The sequence below is a fragment of the Diospyros lotus genome, chromosome 13, assembly GCF_014633365.1.
Source record: "Diospyros lotus cultivar Yz01 chromosome 13, ASM1463336v1, whole genome shotgun sequence".
Classification (NCBI taxonomy): Eukaryota; Viridiplantae; Streptophyta; class Magnoliopsida; order Ericales; family Ebenaceae; genus Diospyros; species Diospyros lotus.
The window spans coordinates 33,855,091-33,878,665 of NC_068350.1; the positions used below are offsets into that span (position 1 = coordinate 33,855,091).

The 23,575-nt window shown below is 35.3% G+C and overlaps 1 protein-coding gene across 1 annotated transcript; it reads left to right on the plus strand.

Annotated features, from left to right (window-relative positions):
- Positions 1-22: 22 nt before the first annotated feature.
- Positions 23-22,577, plus strand: LOC127787830 (probable protein S-acyltransferase 3). Its single transcript, XM_052315858.1, has 7 exons — positions 23-1,042; positions 1,209-1,696; positions 5,271-5,450; positions 5,540-5,845; positions 17,116-17,337; positions 18,901-19,308; positions 21,921-22,577. Exons 2-6 carry the CDS (start codon positions 1,601-1,603, stop codon positions 19,276-19,278), a joined length of 1,182 nt encoding a protein of 393 aa, XP_052171818.1. The 5' UTR covers positions 23-1,042; positions 1,209-1,600; the 3' UTR covers positions 19,279-19,308; positions 21,921-22,577.
- The last annotated feature ends 998 nt before the right edge of the window (positions 22,578-23,575 follow it).

Consider the following 23,575-nt stretch of genomic DNA (forward strand, 5'->3'; position numbering starts at 1 on the left):
TTGCTGCCTCGCCTCACCTCACCTCGTCGCTGTCACTGCCGCTAGGGCTGACGGTGTGAGAAGGAGAGCGAGAGAGACAGAGGGAGAGAGAGATGCAATTGAGCATTTGGGTCATTAATTGCAAGGATAAAATAGATATTTTGATTGCCCCGTAAAGTTTTTGTAATATTTATTCTATACAAATAGCATAACTCTTCTATAGGCTTTAGTTGATAATATATATATATATATATCCCAATTCAATTGGGATTGGGAATGGGATTTGGATTAGGATTGCGCTATCCTTTTTCATACTTGTTTTCTTATCTAACTTTCCAAATTGAAAATGAAGCAATTTTTGTATATATAAGAATTAATTAAAATGAGCAAATCATATCATTTATATCTTTTATATATAAGTCATGTTACTTGTACATTATTTATGTACATTTTGAATTATACAAAATGCATAAATGATATAAATATTCCTCGTCTCAATACGCCTTATCATCTTGGGTGAGGGCATTTTAGACATTAATACATCATTATATAGTGTAAGATGTACAAAATAATATACTAATAATATTTTTCTTATGTATATATATATATATGTATTTTTTATTGATATTATGTGCCAAATTCACTATTTCTGTTCATTTTACTTAAAATGAGCAAACCCACTTGTGTGGTTTCATAAATGATTTGTTTTATTTTAAAATAATATTAATTTAATAAATTTAGATCATTTCCTCCATGCAGTGCCCTTCATCTGATGCCTTTTTGGCTGGCTGCACTATTCTCTCTGTCGCTTTCTCAATTTATAAATTAAAAGGAAAGATGTAAAGGATTTCTCATCTTATATATATAAGGCTTCATATAATATCTATATATAAATACATATATTTTTTATTTTATGTTGATAATATATATAAATACGTATATATATATAGGAAAGATGTATCCTTTTGCTTATTTATATATATATAGACACAGAACAGAAACAAGATTCTTCCTCTCAGTCCAGTTGGGTTTCAAACTTTTGCAGGCTATCCTGTATGTAACTGTAAGATCATTGTGGACTTGTGAGAATTCTTATGGATTTTATTAATATTGCTATATAATGTGGTTAGTTATTTTTGTGATATTTTGATCTATGTACTCTACCCCTGTCCCTATATATGCAAGAAAAAGATGGCCGGCCTTTCTTTCTTCCTTTCTTTCTTTTGCAGTTCCCGCGAAAAATACGGTGAAATGGAAGAGAGAGATTGGCCGTTGAGGGTGGAAAGATTCATTGGTTTGTCATGGACGGTTGGATATCGGAGAGAGAAAGTTGGAGATGAAGAGAGAGAGCTGTTGGGGGATAAACAGGAAATCATTGGGGATTCAATTCTGTGTGAGAGAGAAGGATGGACAGCGGCAGGGGAAGCTGATATAGATTGTTGTTATTTTTCAGAGAGAGAGAGAGAGAGAGAGCCTCTTCTTCTCCCTCTCCCCCCGAAGAAGATAACAGAAACCGGCCCCATTTGCAGCGGCTCATTGTGTTCCTTCTCACACGAATCGTCGTTTTGCTATTGGGTTTTTGTTTTAGATATGAATTAGCAGAGGAAAGGAACAATCAATTATGGGCGAGGTCGGTAATGAGAAAGGGGTTCTTTCCTCCAAAAGCATTGATCTTCCCAAATCCAAGAGGCTCTATCAAGTTTGGAGGGGCCGCAATGTAATCTTCTTCCTCATATTTCTTGTTGCGATATATAGCCATTCTTGAATTGAATCTTCGTAGCTCTTTCGTTTTCTCAACTATTTCTTTCGTTTTCTTGTTTTTATTTCTGATAGCCATTCTTGAATTGAATCTTCTTCTTCTGCTGTTGTTCTACGTTTCTCCTCCTGTAAATCTTTTTATAACAAATGGGGGACTTCCAGAACAAGGAATTTGACATCTCATGTTCTACAGAAATAGAAAAGTTTATTTTTATGAGCTGAAACTCCGACATGCTTTCCATTACGCTTTGATGATTATTAAAATTCTCTGCGAAGTTGATGTGAAAGCGCTAGTATATTAGTGTAGATTGAACAGTTAGTAGAAATCAGCTGAGATCATATATGTGACAACTGGATTATGTTCTCCCCAGTAGATGTATTTTCAATCTTAAAGAACAGAAAGTGCCCCTTGGTTATAGATAATCTTGAGGGTTGCTGCTATTCACAGCAATAAAATGTCTACATCTCACCCTATAACAAGAGGGAGCATATCAGTGCGGGCGCCAAAAGAAAACGCTTACATTGGAATACTCACACGCCAAAAGAATTTTGTGAATGTTCTTGTTGGGTCAAGCACTTTGATTTTCCTCTTTGCATATTATATTCACAAAGTGTTTTCAATGTAAAAGGATTTCTCTCTCAATCTGGAGATAATTAAATGGGAAGGTTCTCTTTACAAAAAAGTAGATATGTAATTATTGTTGCCATTGAGTGTTGGTGGAAGTATGAGGAAGGGGAAATTTCGTATAAAACTAAAGCTGTCATCATAATACAATGATGGAAGCTATACAGAAGTATGGTTGCAACTAGTGCTAGAAATGAGCCTAGCTGGCTTGAGAAATGTTCATAACTCGACTCATTAACTAGCTTGACAAGTTGGGTTCATGAATGAAGTGAGCTGAAAAATATGGCTCATATAATAAACAAGTCGAGCTTGATTCGTTATGTGTTTGACTCATTTGGTTCATGAACTAGTTTGATTGAATTACATAAGGTAATATATAAAACAATATAATGCCAAGTCGTTATCCCACCATGTGGGTCAACTATAAGAATTCTAGATATTTGTTTATTTTTATCCATTGCCTTTTCTTCTGCAAGGCCAATATACTTAATATCAAACCTAAGTATCTCCACCAAGTTTTTTTCTTTTTTTTTGTCTTCCTCGACCTCTTGTACTAACATGAGCCTCTATTGGTCTTCTTCTCACATGACCAAACATCTTAATCATGTCTATCACATCTTATCTTTTATAGAAGCTACTTCAGCCTTATTACAAATAACCTCATTTCTAATTCGGTCTCTTTTGTTTGGCCACACATCCATCTTAGCATCCACATCTCGGTCATCCTCATATTTTGCACATAATGGTTCTTTACTATCTAACAATCCATGCCATATGACAAAACTGGTTCTATTGTTGTTGCATAGAATTTTTCATTTAGCTTGAGTGGAATCTTATTATCAAATAAAATGCCAAATGCAGTTTTTTGTTTTAATTAGCCTGCCTTAGTTCTATAAGTAACATTCTCGTTAATCTCCCTATCTTCTTGGGCAACTAATCTAAGATATCTAAATTGATATTTTTTTGGTATGATTTGAGTTTCATCTCATCATCTCTTCACTAGAGGGTCGCATCAGGAAGGGCATCTAGTGTAGAATTTTGCTACATTGTTCTTTTGTATGAATTTGTATTGTTAGTATCACTTTTAGAAATCAGTTAACACTATGAATGTCATGCCACCAACCCTATCTTAGTTAGCATAAGGTATAGTTGATGATGATCCACACTTACGTTCTTACTAAACTTACATTTTATATATTTGGCTTTCACCTACTTTATTTAAATCCTTTAGATATATGTATATATATATATAATACATATTATATGTTATAAAATATATTAATAGTACTGTTATATCTATTATATATTAGTAGTAAAATACTTAATAAGAGTTTTCAAGCTTAAAATCTGAAGTATTTGTAATACTTTTTATGATTATAAATTTAATTTCTCGCTAATGAATATCCTATAGTAAATTTATTTGCCCATAATATATACTTGATTATGGTAAATTTATTAATTAAAAAATATTGCATATTTGATTCGTGCATTTTCTTTCTCAAGTGATTAATTTTTTATGTGCTGAGGTCAGCTTTCTTTGATTTTTGTATTGCTATATTTAGGCTAAATTGAGTTGAGGTAATGAACCAAGCTCATGAGTTGGTTCATATTAGTATATTTGGACATTATCTGAGTTTATAGGTTCAAGTTGAACAGTTTGTGAGCTTCATTGACGTTGAGCTCGAGCCATATAATTTGATTCATATCGAACTTGAGTTGAGCTAAGAGCCAAGCAAATTTTAATTGAGTCAAGCTAATCTGAGATTCATCTTGGCTCGAAATCAGTGAGAATGAAAAAGAAAGAAAGGCTCTTTAATGAAATTAGTATAGTAATGATATTTATGTGTATGTTGCTGGCTATATTTTGAAAGTAAAACATCTATTTAGGGAACATGAACGAAGTGGAGATTGGATTATTTGGTTATCACTGAATCTAATTGGAGGAATTTCAAGTTAGCTTCATTTGCAAGTAGAGTTAACTCCATTAAATTTTCCTTTGTTTATTTGTCATCAAAAGTAGAGAGAGAAGAGTTGTTGGTCAAATCTCACTGGCAGAGAGGAATAGTCACATTAATCCAAATTGAGCTACTGTAAAAACTCACTTCATTACCTTGAACTCATTCCCATAATAAGATTTATTCCATTTCCTTTGTTTCATGTTCTTGAATTCTTGATTGCATTCTGCATTTAGGGATTATAGTTCATTAATTCTGTTGAAGTGGTAGCTCTCATTGTAAATACTAAACCCCTCTATCCTTACTGTTGTTTCTCTTTAACCTATTGGTTTCCATTGTTTCCCTGGCCCCTTGCATTATGGTAATAGAAATCAAGTATAACTTTAGCATCTGTTTTAAGTAAATATCATTTTTCTATATTTGTTTTTACAGGTTTGGAGCAAGCAACGTCTTTAAGACTTCCATCATTTAATCAACTATCAACTTCACTCATATTTTGATGCTGTTCGATTATACTGCTCTGTCTTCTGTCTTCCCTTTAGAACTTTCTGTGATTAATTCTTTGGTTAAATGTGCTTGTACCTAACCCATTGAGCGTAGAGTACTGCAGTACCATTAAATTTCTATTCTATAGATGATAACATAAGTGAACTAGTTGTGTAGATGAGAACATATATTTGATTGAATTTATGGCACATAATAATTAAAAAATATACATTATTTAATAATATTCCTAGTTTCCTTTTCTCCTCACAAGTGCACTTAATTTCAACACCAACTCATCATAAGCTACTTCCTTTTTGTTAAATAGCATGAATAAAAAAACTCACAAATCAAATAGATTTCTTGTGGAGTGGAGAGAAGGAAACAGAAAAATTTGCATTTGACTTGCTTTTTGTAGATTGTGCACTAATGAAACATGTCCTTTTTTTTTTTCTCTTGTGAACTGTCAGAAATTTTTATGCGGTGGAAGATTGGTCCTTGGTCCTGATGCATCATCACTGTATTTATCTTCATTCCTGATAGGAGGCCCAGCTATCATATTCTGCATAAAAATGCTCATAAGGATTCAAACAGCTCAACAGTTACATGGGTATTCTCCATTAATAGTGGGATGTGTCCTCACAGTTTTGGTAATTATAATGGGGTATATTTCTTGGTAATTCTTATGCTGAGATTAATTGAATGGCTACTGATTTTGGCTTGATATCTTTTTATGCAGGATCTAACTTTCCTCTTCCTAACATCCACAAGAAATCCTGGCATAATACCAAGGAACTCAAGGCCACCTGATTCAGATGAACTCGATTTCAGTGTCTCATCTATGGAATGGATCAACACTACAACCCCCAATTTGAAATTACCACGAACTAAGGATCTGAGGGTTAATGGATACACTATTAAAGTGAAGTTCTGTGACACTTGTTTGCTATATCGGCCACCACGTGCTTCTCACTGTTCCATTTGCAACAATTGTGTGCACAGGTTTGATCATCACTGTCCATGGGTGGGTCAGTGTATTGGAATAGTAAGTCATTTTGATTGATCTGAACATAAACAAAGCATTTACATTGGCAAAAGCTGTATCAATCTGTTCCATTTTACTAGGCGTTTAAATGAGTTCTCTATATGTTGTTATAATTGTTGGAAGTTTGGAGGGCACCCACACACTTGCACGAAGTAGAGAAAGGAAGAAACATTGATTGAACTTGTTAATACTTTGTGTTCCAACTCTCACTTTGGTATAGCCTTCCTACCAGGATCTATTTATATTACTCAGTAGAACCATCTAGACTCTTATCTTAACGACACTACATTCTCCACTCATTCATAAACACAGCCTTTCATTTCTCAATGATCTTTGAACCACTCAGCTGAATAAAATAATCTTAAAAACATCCAATTCATTTATCTAAATCACTCACCTAATCTTATAGTTAAATCCAATTCATATATCAAGTTTATGCTCCAATAATAATACCCAGTGCACTTGTTCCATAAAGAAGTGCCGTCATTGTCTTCACAAGCTTTAAATTCCACTAGTCATGGTTGATCACATGAGTTTGAGCTTTCCAATCACCTGTATCCATAATTATATGTTCTACAAGTCCATTATATCACATGTCATGCCTAAGGGTTTCCCACTAAGTTTTCTTTTTCTAAGTCTTCCCTTATCTCTTTTGCTACAAACTTCTTCCATTTCATCCACTTGCCTTATAGGTGCGCTTCTTGTTCTACTTCTCACATGTCTAAACTATCTTAATCACATTTTGTGCCTTTTATCTTCAATAGGTGCCGCTTCAACCTTGTTACAAATATAAGCATTTTTTTTTTCTCAAAGTCTAGGAGATGACTGACTCAACCAGGGATATCCCCATCAAAGGTGGCCCGTGCTGAGCATAAAGCTCATGCCAAAGAGCTCCTGAGGAGCAAGAAACCTGGACCAACCACCCACCTGCCAGACCACCTACTTCTGGTCATCGAAGCAACACTCAAAACTCTTACAAAGATGAATAATCCCACAAAAAACAGACTGACTGGAGACAGCCTGTGATGCTAGAAGAGGGCTGAAGAGCCAAGACATACTGCTAAGCCATCCCCACAAGGGACTTGCAATGAGACATGCTTAGGATAATATTTTGAAGAGCTCAAACCATTACCCGGTTATATGTCAAAGCCAACAGCACCAATCCTAATAACCATGAACGATTCCCAGTCAAAGCAGTGAACACTAAAGTCCAAGCACACAAAGTAAGTACAACAACCAGCACTAAAAACCTAAATGAAATGTTCTGAGAAACCCCATATGAAATCCACTGTGAGAAACAGGAGCCAACGCAAACCCACGATCCACAAAATCAACGAAGTGCAGCACATAATCTCCAAATGATGATTGCTAATGACCAAAACAATACAAGAAATCACAAAAACAAAGAACTACCAGGGCTTGAAGATCAACCATTGCCCTGGAACCCATGCTTTGCATCTCCAAGACCTCCTTGCAGTTAGCTTTTGAATGGCAAGATCTCTTGGCTGCCTTTTCACCGGTCTATGATACCATTGACCTGATGAAGACTAAAATCCTAAATAGATATGCATGTTATACTTCTTCCCTAGATCCCATATTCAACACCTTAAAGAAAGCCCCATGGAGATTTTCAGATCATTTGGGGCCTTGATCAGCACTGACAAAAGACGTGGAACCCCTCAGTCAAAGAAGACCAGAACCCAACTGCAAACAAGGGGTTCACAGCCAAATTTGTGAACAAAGGAGGGAGACGACAAAGGATAATGTGAAGTGAAGAGGAAGGAATTGGGTTCTGGGGACTAGAGGTGAGGAGAGGCAGCAAAGGTAGGGGATTAGAGTGCTGATTGAAGCAAGGGGGACAGGGGAAAAGGTATAGGGGAAATTGAGACCTATGGGGAGAGTGAAGGTGAAAGCAAGAATAGAGTGATCACTACAGGGATGGGGGGAAGAACTGGCCAAGATGGTTGCCGATGCATCATATTGGCAATAGGAGCTTCTAGGGAGCCCTAGAGAGGAGCATTACACAAATATATGCATGTTAGCTCCAGATAATTGAACTACTTTTTTTTGTTCCTTCTTACCTTTCTTTTGGGGAAAACAAATGCCATAGCTTTATTATTTCTTCTTAGGACCATGCTAGGGGTCCCCTTTGGGCTACCCCTTAGGCTACCAAATGCATGTTAAATGACAAAAATACCCCTTGCGCCTTACCGCCTCGCCTCACCACCTTAGATGAGAGGTGTTTAGTCATTCACCTCACCGCCTCACATCACCGCATTAGCCCAAGGGTATTTTTGTCATTTGATACACATTTGGTAGCCCAAAGGGTAACCCAAAGGGTAACCCAAGGGGTAGCTATAGCATTTTCCTTCTTCTTAAGGTCCATGCCATGCCAACAAATCTGTTTAATGTTATAAATCTGTCTTTATTGTTATAATGATTTTTAGTGTAATACAAATTAATTTTCTAATTTTGTTTTCTTGTTTTTCTATACTTTGGTTAACTAAGTTGTGTATCATCTATTATATATACTAATTAACATGCCATCATCTATTTGATTTAATAATTGAAATGGTTTAGTGGATGATAAAGTTACTTTTTCATTTAAATGTAATGAACATACTTTATGGAAGCTTAAATTTCATGTATTTCAAGAATGCATGTATGGTAACTGTATGACTTTCATGTATTTAAGTTAGTAATTTAGTTATTTGGCCCTTATAACTCTTGCAGAATTTGTTTCAATATAAATTTTATAGTTTATTCATTTGCTAGTTATTTATCATCTCATATAAGAAATTGAGAAAAAGTCAATCAAACAACGTGAAACCTAGATAAATGAGCAAATCATTGGGGCATAATCCTCTTAGAGACGTGCTATATAGCCCCAAGTGCAATAAAAATCAGTCAGAGCCACTGCATCATAGCCCAGATATAGTGTTAAACTTGCAAAGGTTCTCGCATTTTCTACATGGAGCTAGTAAAGAGGTTAGTCTAGGATCGTGGAACATAGTGAATTTGACAGGAAAATTCATGGAAGTGGGGGACATCATGATTTGGAGAAAAATTAATACCATTTTTCTTTAAGAAACAAGATTGATTGGAGATAAGGCTAAAATGTTGACAGAATCTAGATATAAACTTTTGAACTCAGGGAATGATCGGGCAAGGAGTGGAGTAGGGATTACTATTGGTAAGACTTTAACTTTAAAAGGTGAGGTAGTGGATGTGAAGAAAAAAAGAGATAGGATTACTGCAACTAAAGTTCATCTAGGAGAAAAGACTGAATATTGTTAGTATATATGCCAGGTGAGAATGGGTGAAAATATGGAGAGATGATTCAGGTTCCTGATTACAGAATAGACATTTTATGTATCTTTATAGATCCTTTTAGGTAGCTCTGTTTTGTTTGTTATTGCATTGGTTGCAACTCTCCATAACATCTCACAGTCTTCCATGAATTCTGGCTTTCCAAATCAACTGCCATTCTATAGCATTAAGAACATTTAAATTGGGACGCTGATATATTTTGAAAGACATGTTTAGTAGAGAATCCTGCTCCTACGTGTCATTCCAAATACAGAACTTGGCTTTTTTTAAGTGGAATGTGAACCTTTCAATTTCTTTGGCTGAGTTGTGAACTAAGATTTCTTCTAGTTTCTCTTTCTTCCAATATAGAGTATCCCAATCTATTAGATCCTTGACTTCTATATGATCTGGAGTTCCATGCGGTGATCACAAACCACTTTTACTTCCCTAAAGAAAAAGATCTAACCAAATTTTGAGGGCTACTCTAAGAAGCTGCTTGCCCCAACCACACTAGTACCATTCTGCTTTTGTATCTTTAGTATATATTAAACATGTCAAGCCTTAATCCAACTAAGTGGGATTGACTATATGGATTCTAGCTTGCCAATCATCTCCATCTATTATCATACCTTTTCATGGCCATTACACTGTATGCCTAGAGTTTCCCGACAAGGTTTTGTTTTTCCATCTTCCTCTTATCTCTTTTGCTAATAACTTCTTCCATTCTATCCATTCTCCTCTTACGAGCAACTATTTGTATTCTTATCGCGTGAGCAAATTATCTTAATCATATCTTATGCATATTATCTTTAGTAGGAACCACTCTAATATGGTAACCAATAACTTTATTTCTAGTTTTACCCTTTATTAAATGATTGCACATTTCGATAACTTCCCGATCTTCGTTATGCTCATATTTTGCACATGTTGGTGCTTTAGTGCCCAAAATTACATCCCATATGGCATTGGTTTATTAGCTATCTAATAGAATTTTTATTTTAGCTTTATGAGATTTTATTATCACATAAACACTAGGCACACTTCTTTATTTTAACCATCCTACCTTAATTTTATGAATATAATCCTTTATGACCTTGTTTTCTCTTTCTAGACAATTGATTCAAGATATTTGGACTAATTTTTTCTTAGAATGACTTGATCTTCAAGTCTCACCATACCACACTTCTCATTTTTTCTTTATTGGCACACTTCTCTTTTTACTAAACTTAACATTCCCATATTTGATTTTTGATTACTCAACCTGAAACCTTTGGATTCTAAGGTGGACATCTCAAGTTTAATAATCATGCCTTCTTTTGTCTTTCACCCACAAGGTAATGTCATTTGTAAGTAGCATACACCAAGGCACCTTGTCTTGGATGTGTTTAGTGAGTTCATTTTTCACTAGAGAAAAGAGATATGGGCTCATTGCAGGCCCTTGTTATAATCCAATTATAATTAGAATAGCCTTAGCATCTCATCCACAAGTTGCAACACATGTTTTTTGCTCCATGATACATATTTTTATATAACTTGTATATAAGCAATCCAAACTCTTATCTTCTCTAAAATCCTCCATTAGACTTCTCTAGGGACTTTGTCATAAGCTTCTTCTAAATCTATAAACCGCATTTATAAATCCTTTTTTTATGTGTAAATTGCACCCAAACCCTCTAGGATCCATTTGCATGGGGACCCCTATGGTTTACAAAATAGCTCTAAAGGTTATTGTGATTTATATTTTTTGCTCAGACACTCCCTTCATCATAAATAATGTTAATTAAATCTTAATTAAATTAATTAATCATAATTAAGTTATATTCTATTAAACTTAACTAAAAATAAAACATAAAAAATCAAAAAGAAAAAAAGGCACCCAAGTTGGAACCATTATCAAAAATGATGGAACCATTTGTGACAATGGTTCCAAGGTGGGGCGCTTATTTGTGTTTTTTTATTTTTTATGTTTTATTTTTAGTTAATGTTAATTTAATATATTTAATTTTGATTAATTAACTTAATTTAATGTAATTAATGTTTAATCAATGTCGTTTGTGACAGAGGGGTGTATGAGCAAAAAAATATAAATCACATGGACCTCCAAAGCCATTTCTAAACCACAAGGGATTTTCGTGCAAATGGCCCAAACCACAACGAGTATGGGTGCAATTTACCCTTCTTTATCTATAGTGGTTTCCATCAAATGCCTTAGCAAGTATAGAATTTCCATTATTGACCTACCAAGTTGTTACAACCCTAGGGTTTGGCTAGGGCTTAGGAAGGAAATTGGTAATAGCGCAGGAAAAAAAGAGCAGAAAGGGAGGGAAAGAAAGAACATAACAGAAGAATTGAGGGAGAAGAGAGAAAAGCTGAGGGAGAGCTAGGAGAATTAAGGGAGAGAATTGGAATTCAAATTCATTCTTCAATTATCCTCCCATCCTCCTACAAGTAGCCTTTTATAGGCATCAACTAGCAACTAACATAAAACATGCTCTAGAATAACAGCACACATCTGTTGCTAACAGAATTACAAAAGATCTCCTAATAACAATTGTAACTCAATTACATCTTTGCCCTCTAATACCCCTTGGGTCGTGACAGTCCCTTCTCCTTGAAAGGTTTCTTGTCCCCAATCCCCATCTTCACCATCTGATTTCTTATGCGCCTTTTCTTGTTCTTATCTCTTATCTTCTGTTTCTTTAGCTTTCCCTTTTCTTTTTCCTCAACAATAACAATACTATTACTTGCTGCAACATCAAGTCCAGCCATCCACCTCTTCCCTATTGCCATTGAAAATGGTTCTAGTTAATCTGTCATTCCTGCAACCATAGCATTTCCAATCATAGAAAGGAATTCAAACTTCTCTATAGGCCAAAATTTTGATTTGATGTTGCAACTCTCCAACTGAAATAGGAATAAACAAAACCATAAAAGTCTCGTTCCCCTCAACAACAAATTCCTCCACCATCTTCTGAGCATCTTCTCCTTCCTTATCTTTAGTAGAGGTATCCTCAAGTGGAGTATCTTTTACTTCCTGATTGCTGGTGTACAGCAAAAGCCCACTTTCAGCATATTTTTCCTCCAGTGGAACCTTGATGACTTCTTTAGCAATTACCATTCCTTCTTTGTCAGCCTAAATTGCCTGATCCAATTCAAGTTTTTCCCCATACTTTGCAGCTACCATTCCGATTCTTAGGACCTTATCAACCTCATACTTCTTCTCAACTACATGAATGCTATCTTCATCGCAATCCTTCTCTTCTTGTGCCACTTCATCAACTTCCGAAAAATATAAACAGTGATCCCCACCGATATCCTTGTTCGATCTCTCTTCCTTGCCAAAGTCTTTAGTTACAATTGGCCGGTCCAACTCCAAGGTCTGAAAAAAAAATAAAAATGAATCACTAAACACCAATATCATCATTGTTTATAAGTAAAATAATTGAAGATAGACTATCTTAAACTGAGTCCACTAATATCCCCCAATTTGAGTCCAAGTGTAGTCCTGTTGATCCTACTCACTTGAAAAATGGTAGGAGAGGCGTGAGCTTAAAGCCCAATGAGAGTTACCACACAATATCCAAAATCACGAATTTCATATATATACAATAAAAAACAGATTTCAAATTCAAATATTCCCAATGCAATAACATGTGACAACAAAAGGATAAAATCTTGTCACTTAGTGTACCTATCAAATTACCCACAACGTATAAAACATCAATTAACTAAGGGAACCATAATATTCAATAATCAATTAACATCACAATAAATATCTCAATGGCAGTATAGCCCTGCAAGCTGAATCCAATCAATGTATAGGGGAAACTAGTAACTTCCCTAGGGTCTCCCCAAGTGTCTGGTCAAGCATCTCACAACCAAAATATATGAGTCTCTTCTCCTCCTGTTGAGTAGCTAAAATTCATGGATTCACATAGGTTGTCGAATTCTAATTGCCAAAATGACCTTGGACTTCCACATGGTCCGAAAACAATTTATAATCACATGCTAACACCATCAATAAATTTTTCATGCTTCTCAAAACAATTTCACAAATCCACGTTCTGAATTTGTTTTCATATCATCAATATATCAAGTAATAGAATTGAGAACATATATCATGTCAAAATAGTTTTCAATCATGCATGGAAATAATTTTTCAAAATATATACACTATTGCAAAAATAACCACTCACCTGATTCCAAAACAAGAACCATCTTACAATTGCACCAAAGCTCATCTTCATTTAAAATTTGTTGGGGAGAAAAAATAACAAACTAAACTGCAACCACCAAGTACCACTCATTGAAGACGAGCCTTCATTTGAAATCTTCTATTGTTTTACTTGCTGTGTAGGCCAACCATCTAGTTGGTTATAATGAGATCATATATCAGCACAAAATCTAAAATTGTTCTCTGTGTGGTAAATTCTCTTCCCCATGAGGTCTTTGTCAAGGGATCCACTATCGCCTTTTTTCTTTATCTTTGGCACAGAAGCCCTTTCACGTCTTCTCTGTAAAGCAAAGCTGGATTGTGAACTTCAAGGAATAAAGATCTCCCCAGCCTGTGAATTGATCAGCCACCACCTGTTTGCTGATTTTTGTTCATCTTTTGCAATGCCACAGCCTGTAATGTTGAGGCTCCCCAAACCTGTTTTCACACATAGTATTTTGTTATGCCAAGATTTCCACCTACCAAAGTAAGAATTGTTTTTCAGTCCAAGCACTCCAAATGATCAGCAGCAAGCAATCTCGAGTCTCACTGGGCTACATCAAGATAACCATAACTACACTTATCTGGGTCTTCTATCTTTGTTCATCAATCACAAATCTCATCTTTCAAATTTCTTTTGGAAAAAAATGGGTAAAAACTTTCTGGTTGGAAAGCCCATACTCTCTCATTTGCAGGACACCCTATCATGTTTCAAGTGGCAGCCTCTTCACTCCCCAACTACACAATGGCCACCTGAAAATTACATCAAAGAATATGTTCTCAACTGGATAACAAAATGAGAGGATTTTGGTGGGGGAAAATTTGCCAATCAAAAGAGCCTCTTCCTCAAGTTATGGAGCTCCATGTGCAAACCAAAAGATGGAGGAAGACTGAGTCTTTGCAAGACGACTGTCATGAACAAAGCTCTCCTCTCTCACCTAGGTCAGAGAATGCTCTCTGTTGAGAATTCAATCCATCAAAAGCTCTGGATCAAAGCTGTGAAGGCTAAATATTGTTATCACCAATCCTTTATGCAAACATGAGCTAAGAGCACAGATTTGGCCATTTAGAAGGACATTGTTGGTCTACAAAAGTCTGCAAGTCTGTCGGCATTAACAGTTCTCTCAACCTACGATAAGACCCTTGGGTCTCTACTCTTCCCCAACATCACCCTAGGAGACTTGATAAACCCAGATGCTTGTAGATGGAATAGATCTGAAGTGGAGGAGACCATCCACCCCATTCAGCTGGAGAAAGATTTTTACACCCCCCCCCCCCCCCCCCCCCGGTTTTCTCTCTTCTGAGGTGACTCACACTGACTGTGGATTGATCATGACAGCCTGGCCTCCTTCACCTTCTCACTAAGAGGTTCCCGGTTGAGAATTGCTCAGGTTTTTTTATGTGGCAAAGGGCACAAGCCTCCCTCCATGAATTTTGTTTACTGCCCCATTGCCTGCAGTATTTGGGGGAATGCTGGACCCTATCCACCTGTTTGTAGCTTGTGAATGATATCCCGTTGTGGCTTTTTCCCATCTTTCACCCTGGTTGGCTTCATCAAGGTTTGGCAAAGCATGGAGCAGGTCTGCTGATTTTGCAGCAGTCCTCTTTGACCATCTTTGGCAACTCCAAGATTAGGTGCCACTATCAATTCCATCTGGCAATCTTGGAACTATCATCTGACCCAAGTTGAAGAACCATTGCCCAGCCCCAACTCTGATTGCAATCTATCCATCCACGTCTCTACCTCTCTCTTGGGATTCTCCATTTGGGAAAATAAATATTAACATGAATGCCTCCTTTAAGAATGGTTCAGGATCAGGTGGTATTATGGCTTGTGATGCTAGTACATCTATCCTGTTCCCAGCTCTAGTCTGATGGCATAAGCCATTTTCCTCCATGAAGCTACTTTGATTGCCAGCGAATGATGGGAATTTATCTCCTTTGAATCTGATACCCTATCCATGGTCAATGTAAGGAATCGCCCACAAGATGAGATCCACTGGTCTATTAGAGCATATTTTTAATGGATTTTATGAATCTCGTATCCTCCTTTCTTGGCTGGTCTCTCTCCATACACCGAGGCTTGCTAACATGAACTTGCCACAGAGGGATAACAGGTTCATTTCTCAAGAAGCTCCTTACCCTGGACATTCCAAACTGCATATGGACCCTATGCCAAGATTATCTGCAGTTTGTCTACTCAGCCTTGATCCTCCATGGCTGGTTTCTGTTTTGTTTTCTCTTGTTCTTGTTCTTCCTTTCTCTCTTTCTTAGTGTTGTGTTCCGAATTCCTCAATAGAAGAAAAAATCTAAAATAGTTTTTCCCTCATTATTTCTTGCGACCTCCATGTACATATCTATACTACTTCTCTACCTATATCACCAATGAAGTCACCTCCTATAATGATTTCTTGCCTCTAGTTATTCCCTGCAACCTCACTAAATTCTCCCAACCCAGTCCAACTCGCACTAACAATATTCATAATCTCCTCTCTAGAAACAATTACATATTTTGATAGTCCTATCTTCCAACCTCTTTGCATCCGCTACCTCTTCCTTTTAGTCCTATTCATCATATTCCTTCTCCATTTCGTGGAAGGTCCTTCCCTCCAAAATTTATATCTTGACTTAGTTAACATTTTAGTGTTCTCACCAACCCATCTTGACCCTCTTGGAGGCCACTAATAGTAACTATTCTCCTAGTAATCATCACATCTATAACTTCAACAGATTTCCCTGTCAAGATTCCAATGTTCTATGATCAAATCCTAAGCTTCTTATCCTAGATTAACTTCTTTCCTCACATCTGTCCATAAAAATGCAAGAAACCTTACAAATTTAGCACGAAATTTGTGTGTCAATGTAGCTGATCTAGTCCATTTTCATTGAACTCAAGCAATGGAACGTGATACTAAGAAAGTATACCCCAGCAAGATAATATTTTATCAACTACCTAACTCAACCCTCCTCCTCCATCCAAGATTGGGACCGATGATGATAATGAGTACTGCCTTTTAACTTTGTGGATGTTTACAGGATTACTCAATTCACAGGCAGACTCACTCAATGAAGTTGTTTCATACTTTCATGGAAAATATAGCCATGCAAATTTCTATGTTAATTATCGTTAAATTATTGACCTCTGGCTCATCTAGAAGTTTAAGATCTTAGAGAGGGGTAATATTATCTTTTGAATTAATATTTATACTCTTAATAGACCTCCTCATGTGTAGTTGACTCTTCTTATAACTAGGCCAAACATGTGTGCGTATTGAAATTTTACAGGTTGGCAATTATGTTTGAACACAAAATTTTTGCATGCTTTGATACCATATTAAATTATTAATCATTAACTCATCATCTAAACATGCTATTCTAGAGCAGTAAGTTTATCTTTTATAAAACTATTTATATCCAGGAAGTATAAAATCTTTACCTTCTGAATTTGTCAAACACAAACCCACCCAATGTTATATGTATATATTACCTGGGCAGGATAAAATCTTCAGAGTAGCCTCACACTTGTCAACTTTCTTGCACTTTTAGGAGTATAAATTGATAGCTAAAAAGGAAGGGGTTTTCAGATGCCCGAACCCCCTAGCAGCCTTAACTTACTATCTTTACTTACAATCAGACATGATCTATGCTTATGTAGTAAGTAATGCTTATCAGTTTACTATAAAAGCAATGTTATTTTAGACTGTTGCGAACAAACTAACCAGTCTTTTGCACATTGATTTGGTTGCAGCGCAATTATCGATTCTTCATCCTGTTTATATCATCATCAACCATGCTCTGCATATATGTCTTCACATTCTCATTGATGAATCTGATGCAACAGACAAGCGGCTTCTGGCGTACTGTCTCAGAAGATATTGTATCAGTTGCCCTAGTAATATATTGCTTCATAGCCATTTGGTTTGTTGGTGGACTTACTGTTTTCCACTTCTACCTTATCAGCAAAAACCAGGTGATACTCCTCAAAAAGGCTATTAATGTAGTTTACAATATTATGTTGAGAATGCAACACCATGTAGATCTTTCTATAGACAAGAAATGCATGCTCTTCACAAATATTTTGCTCTTACATACTTACAATTGCCATGCAGAGTTTATATATTTAGGACATAAATGTAGAAAAAATCTCTCTTTTTAGGAGGGAGAGACAGAAAATAAGAATGAGATTTATTCTCTCATGGTTCCATCCATGTTTCCTTTTCTTTTTTCTGTGATAAAGAAGAATTGTATCATTCCCAGAGATCATGAAATACAGACTTAGAGGTAATGAAAAACCCAAATAATTCCTCTGTCTGCATATTGTACTTGTGGACCACTGCCTTACTCATTACACTCAATAGATAAGTTATTCTCAGCCAAGAAGAGATGATAGGGATTAAGAATTTTGGACTGGCTTAGGAGAAAAAGAATAGGAAGCAACAATCCTAACTAAAATAGGATTTTCTTTTTTTGGGTTAGAATCCTATCTTTTTTTTTCTTTCCAAAGCACTATAACTTTCTTTTATAAATAGGAAGATGCATACATATTCTTTTTCATCATCTTCTCTCTTCACCCCCTTGTTGTTTGTTTAGAGTAAAAATAATAATATAAAAGATAAAGATAACCCTTTGTCTAACAATTTAACATGATATCAAAGCAAGTAAAAAGTCCTAAGTTCAAACCTTATCGCTAACCCAATATTTAAATTGTTGCATGTGTTTGAACCAATTATGCGGTGAAATCTAGCCACACATCACGGGGCATGTTGAGAGTAAAAATAATAATACAAAAGATAAAAGTCAACTCTCTATTTAATAGCTTAAACTTTTAGATCAAATGGTGGTTAACAATTCACATTGTTCTTCATTGCATGTCCATTTGATATTAAGTATTGGGCTGATGCACCATGGGCAACCCCAGTTCAGGTGCACAACTGCAAATGCCAACAAATTAAACACTATATAACTATTAAAAATGACTCTTAACACACTTTTTGAGGACTTAACTTGAGGAAACCAATCTAGAGATTTAATTCATATTGGGTAAAGATACAAATGTATTGTTAAAGGCGCAATTTGATTCCATGGTGCTTCCCCATCGCCCAGCCCCTAATAAAAATGACATATCAAGCCTTAATCTCGCATGGTGTAGTTGACTACATGAATTCTATTCTAGCTCACCAATCCAAACCCCTCTCCCCCCCCCCCCCCCACAAAAAAAGGAAATTTTCAATAAATAAAATGCTTTATATTGTATTCTGTGAAATTTTTAATTATTGTTCCCTTTCGAAACTCTGGTTGGTGGGTGCAGCCTGATATTGTTGAAAACAGACTGTTGATGTGTAAATTGTGTGCCAACCTTTTCTCTTGACTAGTAAGCAATAGACTATATTAATGGATGTGCCTTGCTTAGAATTTGTAAATCAATTCTACTTCACAATGCTATTCTTTATATTTTTTTTGGCATAATTCTTGTGTATGTTTTATCCTTCTGCTAAAGAATGGGATCTTCTATTCTGGTCATTTGCCTTTACAGACGACTTATGAGAATTTCCGTTATCGCTACGACAAGAAGGAAAACCCATATAACAAAGGGATAATGAAGAACCTTAAGGAATTCTTTTTCTCCAAGACCCCATCATCAGAAATCAATTTCAGAGAATGGGTAGTGGAAGATGACACCGAAATGGATGAGATGATTGGCAAAGATGGTGCAATGATGGTTCCAAATATTTTGCAAAATTTGGATTATGCAGGAATTGATGATAATCTAAAGAAGGACAGAGGGGGTGATATCGCATATGACTCATTCTTGTTTGATGCCAAGAAAGAACTGAGACAATCACAATTGGACCCCACTAATGGCTATAGTAATACTACAGATGAAATGTCCAAGGATCATAACTCCCGTTGATGTTCTTTAGAGATTCCTTCATCATTAAAGGTAAATTATTTATGATATGAATCATATTGTGTTGATAACAACATGAACATTGTGGACTCACTAAAAATTGGCTAATGGTATGGTGTGTTAATCTTTTATCTGGTTATAATCAATCATGTTGTACAAATGTGTATTTACACACTTTGTCATGTTTTTGTACAGCTTTTCCTGGGCTTATGGTTATGTTACAGATAGCATAATCTGTTGTCATAGCCACTATCTTTATATATAAAGGACAGGGAACTTAGAGAAAGAATCCTGTTATACAAAATACTTTAAATATATGAATTACCTACTTTAGGTTAAATGACCCCTGGTTAGCATAATCAGTCAAAGTACTGATGTGCACCCTATATGTGCATTATTTAATTCATGTTTACTATATAATTGTACAACGCACCTTGCTTCAAAATGAGAAATGCACTGTTTATATCAGTTATTATATTTTTATCCTCCGGAAATAATGAAAAGTAAAAGAAATATGAATATTTAGCTATACCCTTGTATTGGGAAAGATAAAGAAATAAAAAGTTAAGGTGGTATTTTACTGATTTTGTAAGATTGTAGAAATCAATGATGGAAGAGCCAACCAAATCTTTAAACACCAGTTACGGGCTTTTGTAGGCTGCACTATTAATAATTTGTAAGTAACCGGAAAAATGCAGCTTTTAATTATTTCAACTGAGGGGGAAGGTCTAATTCATTTGATTACTGACTCGCCAGCCTCTGATCAATGAAACTTGAGTAAGACTTTTGACTTCTTGAGCTGCATTTTGAATTTCTTTAACATCAACAGGATAAGTAGTCTGTTGATAAGCTGATCTACCATTTCCAACCATCCATTATGTTTAAGCTTCAGTTTTCTGAAAACCAAACAGGTCTAGTGATTCTGCAACTTTCATTCAGCTCATATCATGCTAAAGGGAATTATAGCACAGCTCATTTTTGCAGTGTGTAAAGACATTTATTCATCTCTTTCTCTGACCTTATTTTTGGATAAATCCTACATGACATGTGAATTTGTCTAAAGTCTTTTTTCTCCCCCTCTTTTGATACCATCAAATTCTACTAAAGATTTTGAGATGCATCATTCATAGCAGCATTTGCAGCATCACTGGCTTTTAATTATATATGGATGCATCACCCCTTTTAAGGTTGTGCAAGCTCTTTCTTTGACTAGGTTCTTTTTCTTTATTCTACTATTCTGGATCTCCAGGCTACATCATTAGTTCTCAACTTGTTTCCAAGGAAAAGAAGCATATCTAGTAGTGGAAAATAAGTCTTCATTTACTACAATTACCTACCTGAAGAAATTGAGAATAGGGAACCCATAGATAAAGAGAAAACTAGAGAATAGTATATAAGCAGAGATAGAAGAAGAGATCAGAAAGCAAAGAAGAATATCTAGACAAATGAAAGAGTTTATGAAGGAGAGGTAACAAGTAGTAGAAGGGATCAGGAGAAGATAAGATGCAGTAGCAGAAAAGGGAACAGCAGAGAAGAGGGAAGGAAGAATACAAAGGGGAATAAAGAAGAAGAGGAGAAGAGAAAGAGTTGCTGCTCTTAAATAACTTTTATTTATTCTCAGAATTCATTGCTTTCAGATTACACCAATATGCCATATTTATGGGCATTATAGAACTCCTAAAATATGTAAAATTCTTTTTAAACTAATCCAATCTAATATAAGAACCCTGATAAAATTAAAATACATTTAAGTTAAAATCAGAATTTCTCAATTACATAAAGCTAATATCTTTATGTGATATGTGTGGTTCTCAAATCAGCTTGATTGCATCAACAAATTGGCCAAAAATTGAGGTCATGTGCTTCCCAACAAGGAGCGCTTTTGGTTGCAAAATTGTTTCTTTGCCCTTGAGCACTGAAAAGTATTATGGAATCAAAGGGAGGGCTAGTTTGGGTTGACAGAGATATTTGCAATAATAGCAGTCTGGGAGCTTTTATATCCTTGCAATGCTGCTTTTCCGAATCCCTTTTGTTGTCATTTCTTGAAGCTTTAAGGATTGTCTGTTGTCATTTCTTGAAGCTACTCTTTTAGGGACTTACTCAAATTTTGTGCTTGAACTTTTAGAGTAGATCTTCTAGCTTGCTTGCTAATTGCAAAATGCTCAGCTGAGTAAGGAAGCCAGAAAACCTTTTTCCCTTTTGTTGTTCAGACCCCATTCAACTCACTCAACACGACATTTGATGTCTTTGTTCACCTCTTGTTCTCCTTGAATCTTGTTTTGATTTTTAATTGAGAGCAAGCTTTCAGCTAATCAGATTAGTCCTGCAAATTAACATGGCATCTGATATCTTTGTTTACCTCTTGTTCCACTCCTATCTTGCTTAGATTTCTCACCGAGTATGTTTTTGGTCAATCAAATTAGTTCTGCAAAGTTCATCAGTACTTCAGTTTAATTTCATTCAAAATGTAAAATTGGAATGGAATCATCTAGCAAAATCTACATCTAGAAAACCGTCAACTCCAGTGATTGTTGAACATTTACTTGGCTTACAAACAGAACCTGGTTTTAATGTGTTACTTTGGTGGTGCTCTTCTTTTTAGCATATATGGCGATGCCCTTACAGTATCTTGTGACATTTTGCAGAGGGCTAAGTCCATGCAATTTCATCTGGTGGCATTATCTTGATATCTTCGTGTGCATTGGCCTTAATTTACTGATGATAAAGCTAAAAATCAAAGCTTCAGTCCCCATTGATTGTGAATTGTTCAAGACTCAAGGCAACCCTCAAAGTCAGAGAAGGAGGAGGAAACTAAGAAGTGTAAAAGGAATGGAAGAAAAGGTAGGAGAAAATCAAGCTCCAACTTGAAATGCTAAATACAACAAAGTGCAGGGCTAGCAACAACATGATGGTGCCAAATATCTTTTCTTGTTGTTCATTTCATTCATTAACTGTGGCTGTGTTCATCTTTTTCAATTTCTGGGAGAAGGGTTATTGCTTGGGGGAGTTTGTAAAATTGTTGATTGTTGAATATAGAGTTGTTAGTCCCTTTCTTGTAGTTAGAAGTGGTGGGGGTAAAGGAAAACAAAAATTATAAATGTGATGTGATACCTGCACTACCGTTGCTATATTGTCACTATGCTTATGCTTATGTTGGGGACCGGAAACATCACTACTAAATTGTTGGTACGAACTCATCTCCAATGTCGAATTGATGCTAAAGAGGTTATAATGTCTTGTTTGTAAGATTGTAACTAAAGTTAAATCACTTTATACTCTAATTTATGTATATATTTATGTGTATTCGGTCCATCCATATCTAAATTATATGTTATTATTTGTGTAATGTGATGACATGATTTTACATAGATAATTTATTGGAAAAATCTTAGATATATTACTTTGTCATATGAGTAATTAACTAAAATGAATGAACTGGGTATTTTAAGATCATGTGTAATTGAACCAGTATTTCATCTATATATGAATACAAAATTAAATATCCATTCAGTTAAAAATAACAAGTCATTATAGTTAATAAAATAGTCGTTTATCTCCTTATTTTTTATGTTAAAATAATAAAATTAAGAAGTTTGGTCCAATCACCTAACAATAATTCTAATCAGCCACGTCCTGCCTGATCACATAATAATATGAAGTATATAAAATAAATTAAAAATAAAAAAATAACATAATGAATTCAATCATACAAATTCCTAAATAATCAGTAACTAAAAGTAGTGTTCTTGTCTATATTAGGCCAATGGATTGGATGATAGCCGAGCTAACGTTGGTTAATTGTATTGGGTCAAACAAATAAACTTTGCTTGGATTGGGCTTTATCTCAATAAGGATAACTACTTTATTGGGATTAGTCTAATTGGAGATAAAATTGTACTAGTATATCTTAAATTAATTTTATGACAAGATATACGTATTTCTAAATTAGGGGTGTGATTCCCTTGGCCAAAAATTAGGGTTTTGTGATCCTCAAGTTCTCAACCATGTGTGTGAAGCATGTGTAATGACGACGAGATACTCAAAAAAATAGAAAAATTATCAAAGTAATCTTAAATAACAATTGTTCTTACTCTATTTTGTGTCCTTTTTACTTTGTTGTGTGTCGATGGGATATTTAATTTTGTATTTATATATGAATGAAATGATGGTTCAATTATACATGATCTTAAAATACCCAGTTCATTCTTTTTTTTTAATTAATTATCCAATCTCTTAAGACTAAACAATAATGGAATAAAAAATATTATACCCACAAATAATTTTCATAAATTATTTTGAC